At 36.4% G+C, this 13828-nt stretch overlaps 1 protein-coding gene across 1 annotated transcript in view; it reads left to right on the top strand.

Moving 5' to 3' along the window:
- LOC138319159 (follicle-stimulating hormone receptor-like) overlaps positions 1-13533 on the top strand; it is a 75736-nt gene extending 62203 nt beyond the window's left edge. The window contains exons 2-9 of the mRNA XM_069262102.1: positions 6914-6985; positions 7678-7764; positions 8135-8209; positions 8421-8510; positions 8658-8726; positions 9068-9136; positions 9349-9423; positions 10361-13533. Coding sequence (XP_069118203.1) covers positions 6914-6985; positions 7678-7764; positions 8135-8209; positions 8421-8510; positions 8658-8726; positions 9068-9136; positions 9349-9423; positions 10361-12626 — 2803 coding nt within the window. The 3' untranslated portion in view covers positions 12627-13533. The remainder of the gene's footprint in view (positions 1-6913; positions 6986-7677; positions 7765-8134; positions 8210-8420; positions 8511-8657; positions 8727-9067; positions 9137-9348; positions 9424-10360) is intronic.
- Positions 13534-13828: the final 295 nt, after the last annotated feature.

The raw sequence follows: 13828 nt of genomic DNA, 5'->3' as shown, positions 1-13828 counted from the left end.
GTCGTTGAAAGAATGATTGACTCTGATGTTTTTGTGGACATTTTATTCTTTAGTACTTCATATGTTACAGAGTCATGGTTGATATGTAGCCCAAAATGGGACCACACACAAGGTGTGTGCTCCAGGATAGCTCCCTCTCTCTCTAGCCCTGTCTAGCTGTCTCCCTGTATATCACTGGTCAGCTCTATTTATAATAGTTAGTATATGTAACAAGATCTAGAGAGCAGGTAGGTTTACACATCAGTATTTGGCCATGATATATAATACCTGATATCTACTACCGCAACAGCCCACACAATGTATCCACCAGTCCATTGTCTTTACTCACATGTCCATTCCATCATTTGCGGACTTCCTTATACAACATAATGTTTGGATTTATTAAAACTGCACATAATATTAAGAATAAGAAACCAATATTTAACGCACCAGTCCATTGTCTTTACTCACATGTCCATTCCATCATTTGCGGGCTTCCTTATACAACATAATGTTTGGATTTATTAAAACTTCACAGAATATTAGGAATAAGAAACCAATATTTAATGTTTGTCGGGATAGAAAGATACATGCTGCATGAAACAAAAATAGAGACTCTATCTTGGAAATTCCACAACATGAAGTGAATACTTTTAGCAATCATATTATCAAAAAATCTGTTATGATTATTATCCGTTTGGTGCTTCCCATTCTCTATGTTGCTGCTGAACAGTTTTGTGGTATTAAGGTCAATACTGGTAAATGAGATTTAGAAAGGGACAAATGTTCTTATAGATACATACAGGTATAAACCTAATCATATACTGTATCTATATCTGTTGATAATCGAAAAGACCAACTTAGATTGTAAAACGTTATCGTCAGTAACATTTGAAATGCTTTTGACACCTGACTCGGCAAGACCCATACTATCTTATCAGCACGATTTAAGTAGAACCATTATCATTATTTATTGTTTATAGATAAAACAACTTGAGGTAATGAGCTGATTGAAATGTTCCCCATTTATATATATGAGTGTAATGAGAGGAAGATCAATAAGATGTGATTGGAGAGACGATGGTCTTATTGATATGATATGGATATGCCCTCCGCAAGAGTATTGTAACGATTTCCGTCTTCGGTCCTCTCGTAGGGTCCTTTCGTCAGTCTAACGAATGTGGTAGTCGCAGACTACCTGGAATGTCACATACAAATATCTTATCCTGGCGTCTCCGGAGTACAGCTGTCTTCTGGACGATGGGTTTCTCAGTTAGATTATAGTCTGAGTAGTAGTCATTATTGTAATATCAATGAATAACAAAGGCCAGTTTTAAGTATAAATGTTATTATTAAGAAATCATCAGAGTTAACTTACAATATGCAATATGCAATAGAATAGCAACCTCATGAAATCTCCAACTAGAATAAGTGAAGTTCAAAGAACAACTTTACTTGCAACTAATACAAGAGTACGAGCCACAATCCATCCACAGATAAATTCACAATAAATACCCAAAGCTGTCAGTGACAGCCACGCGGCTGTCAGTGACAACCCACTGACAGCCTGAAGCTGTCATTTAGCAGCCGCTGGCAACCGGAAGCTGTCATCGTAACCAAGTTACGCCACGACACTAACAATCCTTACGACTATTAATATAGTTCTAAATGAAATACTAAAATCATTAACTTAGATAGTTTATACAATAACTATAACATACTTCCTAGTCAATAATGTTCCGGAAACCATACAAAATCTAGAAGAGCCGGATACGACTCTAAATTAACTAGTTTGGCTCAAACGCAGGTCGACCTTCACCTCTCGTCATAGTTGACGATGACAACACATTCAACTAAGCTTAGGACGAAATAAGCTTCGTACCTATCGAAATAAACTGTAAGTACATCGATTACTGTTGCGCTTATACTTATAACATAAAAAGCATACATGATATGTAGTGTGAATCTTATAACACATCGTTATAGTACTAAAACTTACGCTTGAATGTTCAAAGCAATCAGCTGATCTTTACTGAAAGTACAGCTATAAAATTGAACGTAAACAAATAACAAGATTACAATAAACTTCGTCAAGTATGATGATATACAATTCACTTCGTTACAGTATATTCCGTACTCGGCATGATTGTTCTTGGAGAGATGAGAAATGGATGATGTCAGAATATGTGGCCTAGTCTTTGTAAATAATATTTTACTTTAGTTTATATCTAGAGCATAATGTACGTAACAAGCTGGGAACGTGAGTCACTGCAATAAGCGAAATAACAACGATTAAAATATAGGTGTAAAATTTAAACACAATTTCAAAGTACATAATGTACGTAACAAGCTGGGAACGTGAGAACGTTCACGAGAGGCATAGCGATAAGCGAAATAACAAGGATTAAAATATAGGTGTAAAATTTAAACACAATTTCAAAGTACATAATGTACGTAACAAGCTGGGAACGCGAGAACGTTCACGAGAGGCATAGCGATAAGCGAAATAACAAGGATTAAAATATAGGTGTAAAATTTAAACACAATTTCAAAGTACATAATGTACGTAACAAGCTAGGAACATGAGAACTTTCACGAGAGGCATAGCGATAAGCGAAATAACAAGGATTAAAATATAGGTGTAAAATTTAAACACAATTTCAAAGTACATAATGTACGTAACAAGCTGGGAACGTGAGAACTTTCACGAGAGGCATAGCGATAAGCGAAATAACAAGGATTAAAATATAGGTGTAAAATTTAAACACAATTTCAAAGTATACAAATAATGTTTTAAAAGAAACAGTGTTCACCAATAAAGGAACGCTCTTCTATCTTATGTTCAGTCCTGTAATAAAGTTACTCGTTTATCCCATGTTGTGTTCGTTTGTAATCGATTGCTTTTTCTGTGTCTTTAACTTTAATTTGTTGTGGTGCTTTTCCCATGATAAATTTACTCAATGGTAATCGACTCTTATCAATGCTGTAACATGCCTGTATCCCTGGACATAGAGTTTATGGTGGCGACTTCACAAGTCTCGTTAAGTATCAAACTCCCATAAGAAAGATCATTACTCCAGAATCGAATCACGTAAATAGTCAATATAAATGTCGTCTTAAATAAATCGCAAGTTATCATTTTACGCATCACTGTAACAAAAACAAGGTCCAAGCGATCAATTGTAAGTTATCATTTTACGCATCACTGTAACGAAAACAAGGTCCCAGCGATCAATCGTAAGTTATCATTTTACGCATCACTGTAACAAAAACAAGGTCCCAGCGATCAATCGTCAGTTATCATATTACGCATCACTGTTACGAAAACAATGTACCAGCGATAAATCGTCAGTTATCATTTTACGCATCACTGTAACAAAAACAATTGTGCCAGCGATTAATCATTAGTTATCATTTTACGCATCACTGTAACAAAAACAAGGTCCAAGCGATCAATTGTAAGTTATCATTTTACGCATCACTGTAACGAAAACAAGGTCCCAGCGATCAATCGTAAGTTATCATTTTACGCATCACTGTAACAAAAACAAGGTCCCAGCGATCAATCGTCAGTTATCATATTACGCATCACTCTTACGAAAACAATGTACCAGCGATAAATCGTAAGTTATCATTTTACGCATCACGGTAACAAAAACAATTGTGCCAGCGATTAATCATTAGTTATCATTTTACGCATCACTGTAACAAAAACAATTGTGCCAGCGATTAATCATTAGTTATCATTTTACGCATCACTGTAACAAAAACAAGGTCCAAGCGATCAATTGTAAGTTATCATTTTACGCATCACTGTAACGAAAACAAGGTCCCAGCGATCAATCGTAAGTTATCATTTTACGCATCACTGTAACAAAAACAAGGTCCCAGCGATCAATCGTCAGTTATCATATTACGCATCACTCTTACGAAAACAATGTACCAGCGATAAATCGTAAGTTATCATTTTACGCATCACGGTAACAAAAACAATTGTGCCAGCGATTAATCATTAGTTATCATTTTACGCATCACTGTAACAAAAACAAGGTCCCGGCGATCAATAGTAAGTTATCATTTTACGTATCACTGTTACGAAAACAATGTGCCAGCGATAAATCGTCAGTTATCATTTTACGCATCACTAACGAAAACAATAAGCCCGCGATAAATCGTCAGTTATCATTTTACGCATCACTGTAACAAAAACAATGCGCCAGCGATTAATCATTAGTTATCATTTTACACATCACTGTAACGAAAAAATGTGCCAGCGATATATCGTCAGTTATCATTTTACGCATGACTGTTACGAAAATAATGTGCCAGCGATAAATCGTCAGTTATCATTTTACGCATCACGGTAACGAAAACAATAAGCCCGCGATAAATCGTCAGTTATCATTTTACGCATCACTGTAACAAAAACAAGGTCCCGGCAATCAATAGTAAGTTATCATTTTACGCATCACTGTAACAAAAACCATGTGCCAGCGATTAATCATTAGTTATCATTTTACGCATCACTGTAACAAAAACCATGTGCCAGCGATTAATCATTAGTTATCATTTTACGCATCACAGTAACAAAAACAATGTGCCAGCGATTAATCATTAGTTATCATTTTACACATCATTGTAACGAAAAAAATGTGCCAGCGATATATCGTCAGTTATCATTTTACGCATGACTGTTACGAAAACAATGTCTCAGCGATAAATCGTCAGTTATCATTTTACGCATCACGGTAACGAAAACAATAAGCCCGCGATAAATCGTCAGTTATCATTTTACGTATCACGGTAACGAAAACAATAAGCCCGCGATAAATCGTCAGTTATCATTTTACGTATCACTGTAACAAAAACAAGGTCCCGGCAATCAATAGAAAGTTATCATTTTACGCATCACTGTTACAAAAAGAATGTGCCAGCGATTAATCATTAGTTATCATTTTACACATCACCGTAACGAAAAAAATGTGCCAGCGATATATCGTCAGTTATCATTTTACGCATGACTGTTACGAAAACAATGTCCCAGCGATAAATCGTCAGTTATCATTTTACGCATCACGGTAACGAAAACAATAAGCCCGCGATAAATCGTCAGTTGTCATTTTACGTATCACGGTAACGAAAACAATAAGCCCGCGATAAATCGTCAGTTATCATTTTACGTATCACTGTAACAAAAACAAGGTCCCGGCAATCAATAGAAAGTTATCATTTTACGCATCACTGTTACAAAAAGAATGTGCCAGCGATTAATCATTAGTTATCATTTTACACATCACTGTAACGAAAAAAATGTGCCAGCGATATATCGTCAGTTATCATTTTACGCATGACTGTTACGAAAACAATGTCCCAGCGATAAATCGTCAGTTATCATTTTACGCATCACGGTAACGAAAACAATAAGCCCGCGATAAATCGTCAGTTATCATTTTACGTATCACGGTAACGAAAACAATAAGCCCCCGATAAATCGTCAGTTATCATTTTACGTATCACTGTAACAAAAACAAGGTCCCGGCAATCAATAGAAAGTTATCATTTTACGCATCACTGTTACAAAAAGAATGTGCCAGCGATTAATCATTAGTTATCATTTTACACATCACTGTAAAGAAAAAAATGTGCCAGCGATAAATCGTCAGTTATCATTTTACACATCACTGTAACAAAAACAATATGCCAGCGATAAATCTTAAGTTATCATTTTACACATCACTGTAACAAAAACAATATGCCAGCGATAAATCTTAAGTTATCATTTTACGCATCACTGTTTCTAGGTACTTCAAGAAATATGGCTGATGATCGGTGCCCCTTGTGTGTCGATCACAGCCTTGGTTTATATAGGGATTTCACTTTCATCCGGCCGTTATTACAGACAAGTGACAAAGTTAAGACACAAAGTATACCATGCTGTCTAACTCTCAACCCCCTAGGGAGTTATATCTAATGGTGAAATACTTATCCTTGTGCAAATCAGTGCCATCCACATCCCCATAGGACCACAATGCTGGAGGTCTCGGTCCTCAATGTCAACAGAATTCTGGTCTGAACGTCATTTCTGAAAGAAGGATTGATTTATACAGAGTTAAGTAATAAAAATCTCATATGTTGACCCTGATCTCAGCGCTCGTGGAGAATGCCAAGATGACATTATTTTACAGACATTTAGTCGGTACAGGAAATCCAACATTAATTTACAACAAGAACATTATATAAATCACATTTTACGCTTCATTAATAAATTTGGTATTTGATGCATTTCACGAGGTATGATCATGTAGTATGACGAATTTTGTAAATTATGATCACTCATTTTTCTGTTGTTTGTCCTAACAGAGCTAAACGCAGAAACAACGTCACATACGACACAAAATAAAGATATTTTCCCGGGGCTTTTATCGAGTCTTTTGTCTCGTCCTACTGCTCTTTTACTTGTTATAAATAATTTTTCTCTAGCTCAGAGCACTGACAAAACACAGACATACTAAATCATTAAAGTAAAATCACATGTCCTCTTAACCTACGATCATTCATTTATTGTAGTGTATTTTCATTGTTGGGGATGTTATTATGTCATGAATGTTTTCCCCTTTATTCCCCCGTTTATTTATCAATTTATCTCATTTTCATTTATCGCCATAATAATTGACAAACACCTTTAGGGAAATATTATTTTCAAACTGCATCTAAGAAATGTCTTACTAAATGTGTGTCCATGCTTTGGAATGAAGCATTGACTTATTTATTATCAATTTAACATTGACAATATTTTTTCACAGTTTATAGTAAGTCAACTCAGAGACCGTATCATTATTTACTGTAATGTTTTATTTCAAAACCATTTTAATGCTGATTTATTACGACTATATCATTGTTTCATCAAAGTTATGTTTAATATCTCCATCCTCAGGTACCTGAGTGGGACCGCCATTTCCACAGTACATACGGGAGCTTTTAGTATGTACCCTAACCTGACACAGTTGTAAGTAATATGTTTTATTTTATGTTACAATAATGTCTATTAAAATCATATATTGCTCATAACGAGTATACACAATATTTTTCAAAAGTTACAAATTATCATCATCAGCAAAACTTTTCTGTGATTAAAAAAAGGAGAAGAAGAAGAAAACTAAGAATGCACAACATAGTATACAACGACTGTACGTTATATAACCTTTATTCATTATTCTATGGTTATCACCATTGTGTTAATGGTTATTATTCCGAGGAGTTTGACTGAAACAATTATATCCTTTCTTCTGTCAATTTGTGGAGACGCAATATGATCATCAGTACAGGAGGTGGGATTTATAGCCATACCAGGCACATTTATTTTGTCTATGGAGCAAATCAAACCTAATAAAAGATCGTGTCAGAAAGTGTGTCTACTCATTAGTATTTATTCTGTCTTTGTTATTTTCATTCGTCATATATTAGTCATTTTCTAAACCTTTTTAATTCGATACATTTAACAACTTTTACTTAGATTCTAATGTTTCACCAGCCTTGTGAATGTAGATATATTTTCCCAGGCTTCTGTTTCTATTTTAAAAGATGTTTGGAACTTTTGCCTCTATTTGACATATTTGTCCGATCTTTTGTTTCTATTTGACTTTTGTCTGAGTCTTTCGTTTGATATATTTGTGTGAACTTTTGTGTCTATTTTGACAGATTTTTCAGAGATCTAAGGAAGCGTCCGTGTTACCTTGACACACTGGAAGAAGGGAGTTTTAGTGGACTAGACAATCTCCGCGTGATGTGAGTGAACACTTGTTGAAGTTACCTTTAGCTAGGCCTATTTAAAATGGCTCTTATACTAAAGTTTTAATGGCAGCCCTGATTGCTGTTATTGAAAAATGTGGTGAATTTAACCGTAAGCGAATTTTAAACTACTTAAGCTAGAAAACATATGTTTATTTGGGCAAATCAGAACTTTTAAACACTGATTATGTAGATAATTGAAACATTTTACCAAAAACCATTTGTTGTTTAATGTGTAAGTTTTCAGAAGTATTTTTGCGCTGTGAGTGTCATCGATTATTATTATTTCTAGTTATATTAGAATGGGTGTAAAGTAATCTCCTGGACAGTTCTAATGTTCTATATATATCGTTCTGCTTACTTACAGAGGAATCATTGGCTGTGAGAGATTACGTCACATCGGGCCGGGTGTGTTCGGGGAATTCCAACGTCTCGATACCATGTATGTTTTGTAGAATTCTAGTATATACATCGCTCATCACTAGTTCATAATAGTTATCAGAACCACTTTTTAAAGCTTACCGCCCTAACAAAAAGTTTATTTATATAAACAGGCTTCATGCTAGGTGGCGAGGCTATACAACTGTTATAATTAATAAAATTCTACACTACTGACTGTGATCATAACAATATACATATAACCTCTGTTACAGACAGGTGTACCGGAGTGGACTTACCCGGATACCGAGCATGGAGAACTTCAGGACCAGGAACAGGGACACCAATGAGATCATGCAGGAGATGTGCGGGTTTATGATTGCTTCTTACTTTGTATCGCTTCTTATTCCGAAACTGTTTTGTGTTACACGTGGAATTTTCTATTTTTAATATTTTTGTGTCTTGTATTCATTATTCTGTAATGCTACTAAAACTTCTGGGTTTTTTTCCAGAGATTTTTCTAATAACAAGATAGAGTCGATCGAAGAACACGCATTCATGTCCATCAAAACCAATCTTCTGTAAGTGTAATATTTCTCTACATAAAATATGTCATAATCATTTCTACGTAAAATATGCAATAATCAAAGTCTATAATTGTGTAATTACATTAAATGCATGCATACATAAGGGGAATGAAAGCTTGTCAATATCCCTAATACATGTTTCATATAAAATCAAGTATTCTCTTTCTAGATTGTTGATGGTTTAATAATCTCTGTAGTCTGTCTGAAGTTGTTCCTGAAGACCGAATGTCATGTATGCATCAAAATGTGACACAGAGACATTATCGGGAAATCGTTGATAAGGAAATTGATAACATACTGCAGCGTTTAGGTTTTTTATTCTCTCTTTTATACAGTAAACTGGATAATAACAGAATTGGAAAGATTGAGAAAAGTGCATTTTACGAGGCTCAGATTGTCAACCTGTGAGTACAACACTTTCAAACAATTTTAAGACAGTTGTTGCTTAGTTTTCGTTGCATACCACATTATCTGAAAGAATGCTCCAATTTGAACGTGAAATGTTGAAATATCAGCAATACGAAATACCTGCCGAGAGTCGCTACGTCTCTATTGATAAATGTTGAAATAAAAGCTATGTTTCTACACTTAATTTACTAGCGTTCTCTGCCCACAGACAAATCAGCGACAACCCGTACCTGACAGTTCTAGAAGATGGCGCTTTCTCAGAAATTCACGATTTGAAGAAACTGTGAGTATATCTAGACACTACCGATGAATTCTGCTAACAAATGACAACTAGTATTTTTATGGATATGGTTTTACTGTAATTTATCTAACTTCGTCAGGGGCATCGTCCGGTCGTTATCACGTTATCCGTATAAATATTCATTTAGAAAGAGTTGGACATTTACAGGGTGAATATAGTAAGAGCGCAGCTCTCTGCGCGGCCGAAGGCCGCGTAGAGCGAAGCTCTACTAACCATAACACGTGTGTGAGCATATAGATTCCAATACACTCCAGTACCCCTTGGACTTTGAAATTGTGTCCCGCGGAAAAAGTCTCGCGCCTCCATGTAGGCAGCCATGTTTTAATTCTCGTTATCAGCACGACGAGATTTGAAATTTCTGTACTAGACTAAATGTGTTATCAGTATACGCTTTAAAATTATTGTAAGTAGTTTTAATTTACACATGTACAAGAACAACGCAATAAATGTAGTTGTCCAATATGTACTGTGTATGTTCTCAAGCGTACGGCACCGTCAGCAGTGACGTCACAAAACCTGACGCCAAAGATGACGGCACAGATTCGCGCGTATTTTTGATAGCATGGCATGTTGCCAAATTTTCTCTGCATCCGATAAAAACAAGATTGAAGTATATTGAACTATTCCATTTGGATTGTTTTGAATTCTTTCTAACTATCGATAGTATTTACATGTCGGTGAAATATTTTATTGTTAATCTCGTAGAAAAATATAGACAATATAGAGTTATGATGTTATAATCTTTTACATGTAGCTGCGCTCTTCTGAGGCTTTGCCTTAAATTCATATTATTTCTTCGAAATATTAGTTAACCTGGATGTTGCCAAAATTTAGATGTTAGACTCGAACTGCATTCCAATACGTTTTAAATAATGGCAGCCTTATGTTAAAATGACAATGGTCTTTTTAATATTTTCAGAGACTTGTCGAGAACCGCCATTACCAGTTTGCCAACATCCGGTATATCGGAGGTAGAAGAGCTTATCTTAAAAGAAACCAAATCCCTACGTCACTTCCCGTCTGTATGGACATTCAAAAAAATCAAAAAGGCACGACTGTACTACCCTCACCACTGCTGTGCCTTTCTGATCCCGGAGAAGGAGAGTCCAGAAAAACGCCGGGATCAAAAACAACGTGCGTATGAGGAGGCACAGCGCCGGATCCACCAGGACTGTGCTACGTCTACGACTACAATTACAAATCATCAGGCAGAAATAACTACATCGCGTGGATCTCAGCGCCGGAAACGGAAGTATGATGACTTTTTACCTGAGGACGTAACAGATAACCCGGAAGATTTTATTTTTGAGGATAGTTGGGCAGGTCTGCCAACAGACGTTCCATCTCTTATTGATACATTTCCATGGTATCAGCCACCTGTTCCAGAAAACAAGCGTGAAATGGTTGTGAAATGTGGCGTCATTTATCGGGAAGAGAACTATAAAGAAGTGGATTGTACTCCGAAACCGGATGCATTTAATCCTTGTGAGGATGTGATGGGGTACGAGTGGCTACGGATTTTTGTTTGGTTTGTTGTCATGGCAGCAATCCTAGGCAATATCGTGGTATTGTTGGTACTTGCTTCAAGTAAAAGGAAAATGACGGTGCCTAAATTCCTAATGTGTAATCTAGCGTTTGCCGATTTTCTTATGGGAATATATTTGTTACTATTGGCATCTATTGACGTTCATACGCTTGGAGAATATTTTAACTATGCGATATTGTGGCAAAATGAAGGTGGATGTCAGACAGCCGGTTTCTTGACCGTCTTTGCGTCCGAGCTATCAATTTTCACACTAACCGTTATTACATTGGAGCGTTGGTATGCCATTAGCCATGCCATTCACCTAACAAAGAGACTCAAGATACGCCAGGCCGTCTGTGTAATGGCGGTCGGCTGGCTGTACGCTATCGTTATGTCCATGCTGCCGTTGGTAGGTATAAGTAATTATGGTAACGTCAGCGTATGTCTGCCAATGCAGATTGAAAACGCTACTGATCAGGCATACGTCATATCATTACTTATGATTAACGGCGTTGCTTTTCTCTGCATCTGTTGTTGTTACACTAATATGTATTGCCAAGTACGAAACAGTGATTCTACAGCTCGGAGTAACGACGCTACTATCGCCAAGCGGATGGCCATGCTAGTCTTTACTAACTTTGTCTGTTGGGCTCCAATCGCTTTCTTTGGACTTACAGCTTCCAGTGGGCTTCCTCTCATCGATATCTCGAATTCGAAAATCCTTCTGGTTTTCTTTTATCCATTGAATTCCTGTGCAAATCCATTCTTGTATGTAATAATCACAAAGCAATTCCGAAAAGACATGTTTGCAATCCTTGATAAATACGGAATATGTAAGGACAAGGCGAACAGATATAAAATGACTGTGAGTAGTAAGTCTTTAACTCAGTCTAGAAAAGATAGCTTGGCGTTGCATAATGTCATTCATCCTACAAACAGTTCCATTGCTCAAGTCTCAATGAGTTTCAAAGGTTCAAAGAATTCATTGAAAATTAGTGCTGGTGGCCCGTCACCGACCATTACACCTAAGGGAACGCCTAAAGAAATAGACTCTCCGATAGTTGCTCAAGTGCGCAACGATCTAATTGACAGTCAATGCGAGCGAAAACTCAGTATTGTCCGTGAAACGAACACGTCGTCCGACGGCACGATAAACTACTCTGAATCCCGAGAGGCAAATACCCCACCACCTTTCGCTAGGACTCCAAGCGATTATGTCATATTTTTACCTGGGCGAAGAAAGAGCAGTGGTCACCAAGGGCGGCCATCTTATGGCCACCAGTTTAGTTCCGATACCTACTCGTCGAGTCAAAGCGGTAATTATACAGAAACATCGTGCTTGAGCGATATTTACACGGATGCCTCCAACTCGTGGGAACTTCGGGATGATGGCCCTGGATCGACTACAGCAGATATGTTCTATCCTATATCGGAGGAACACGCTGATTCATGTCTGCTAAATCATAGTCCACACGTGAATAACGACGAAGTTTCGGAGAGTGAAGATGATAATGACGACGAGAAAAAGGTTCGCCAGTCTTTACTTGGAGAATCTGACGAAGGCGTGCCCAGGCAGCAACGCCACAGTCTCACTAACAGATTCGTTCATTTCAAGATGGCGGATGATGACGACGTTATCGACATGTCGGATCAAAGATGAGTTCCTTTTATAAATAAATTATAAACATTCCTGCCAGGTGGTATGTTCACCAATCCGGAGAAACCGTTTTAGCCATAATAAGGTGATCGCCCTGTGAAAGACCGTCTCAATCTTGCCGTAACATAAACTGTGCATCTACATGTAATATTCCGCTGATTCGTTTTATTTTGTCTTAGTGCTGTAAGATGTCTATTGTGTTGTTGTTTTTTTGTTTTTTTTTTAATTTCAATCATAAGTTTTTTTCATTCCACAAACTGATACTATGTTATTTTGCGGGCAAGATAAAGACCTATTTAGTATTATAAAATAGCATAACAAAGTCGACGGAAAGGTTTTCCGCTTTAGCAACTACATAAGCCTTATAATCCAAAGGCTTTAAGTTATCATTATCAAGGTTATAAGATTATGTTATCAACATGTACCGATTTTACCAACATGTACTATTACCTAATTATAACCGCTTGTGTCCCAGTTGTTGATAGTGGTGGTGGAGAGTTAACACTTCATATAAGTACCTATCACAACTGATTTTAGACTAAAACAAACATCTCAAAATGTAATTCAGTATAAGGTATTGAAAATTCTTTTGGAGCAAAATACTTCAAAATTGATTATTGTAAATATTATGGACAACATTTGCTCAGCTGATTATGTACCATTCGTTATTTTAGTGTTGTAGTGTGTGGATTTCTAGTCGTTACCGCTATCATTCTTTACAAGTGACAATATAGGATGTCAGTCCTTTATAAATGTCAGTGAGAAAGTGGGTTGCTATATGAGGTAACCCAAACAATTGATGATGTCTGAAGTTGTGTGAGGATTTAAACCAGATATATTGTTACTTATTATCATTTAATCGAAATAACTTCATTAAAACTGTATTTTGACGTATATTTGTACAGTTGATCTTTTGGTGTGGATAAAAGGATGTTTATTGAAAATTTGGACTCCCGCATATTTACACTAATTTCCATTCTCCGCAAACATATTTTGATGTTTATTATAACTAACAGAACTATCTCAAATTATTTCCATTACTTATACTATAAGTTACTTTATAAGTTTGGTATCGATACAACACTCATAGCTATTAAAATTGAGGAAAATCACTAAATAAACTGGCATATGGCTGTAGGGATATTTACCAACGCATGAACCATAACTTTCTCTCATACCTACACGTGTAATACTGGCTGGTCCAT

The sequence above is a fragment of the Argopecten irradians genome, chromosome 3 (assembly GCF_041381155.1).
Source record: "Argopecten irradians isolate NY chromosome 3, Ai_NY, whole genome shotgun sequence".
NCBI lineage: Eukaryota > Metazoa > Mollusca > Bivalvia > Pectinida > Pectinidae > Argopecten > Argopecten irradians.
This window is presented reverse-complemented; position numbering and strand designations above follow the sequence as displayed.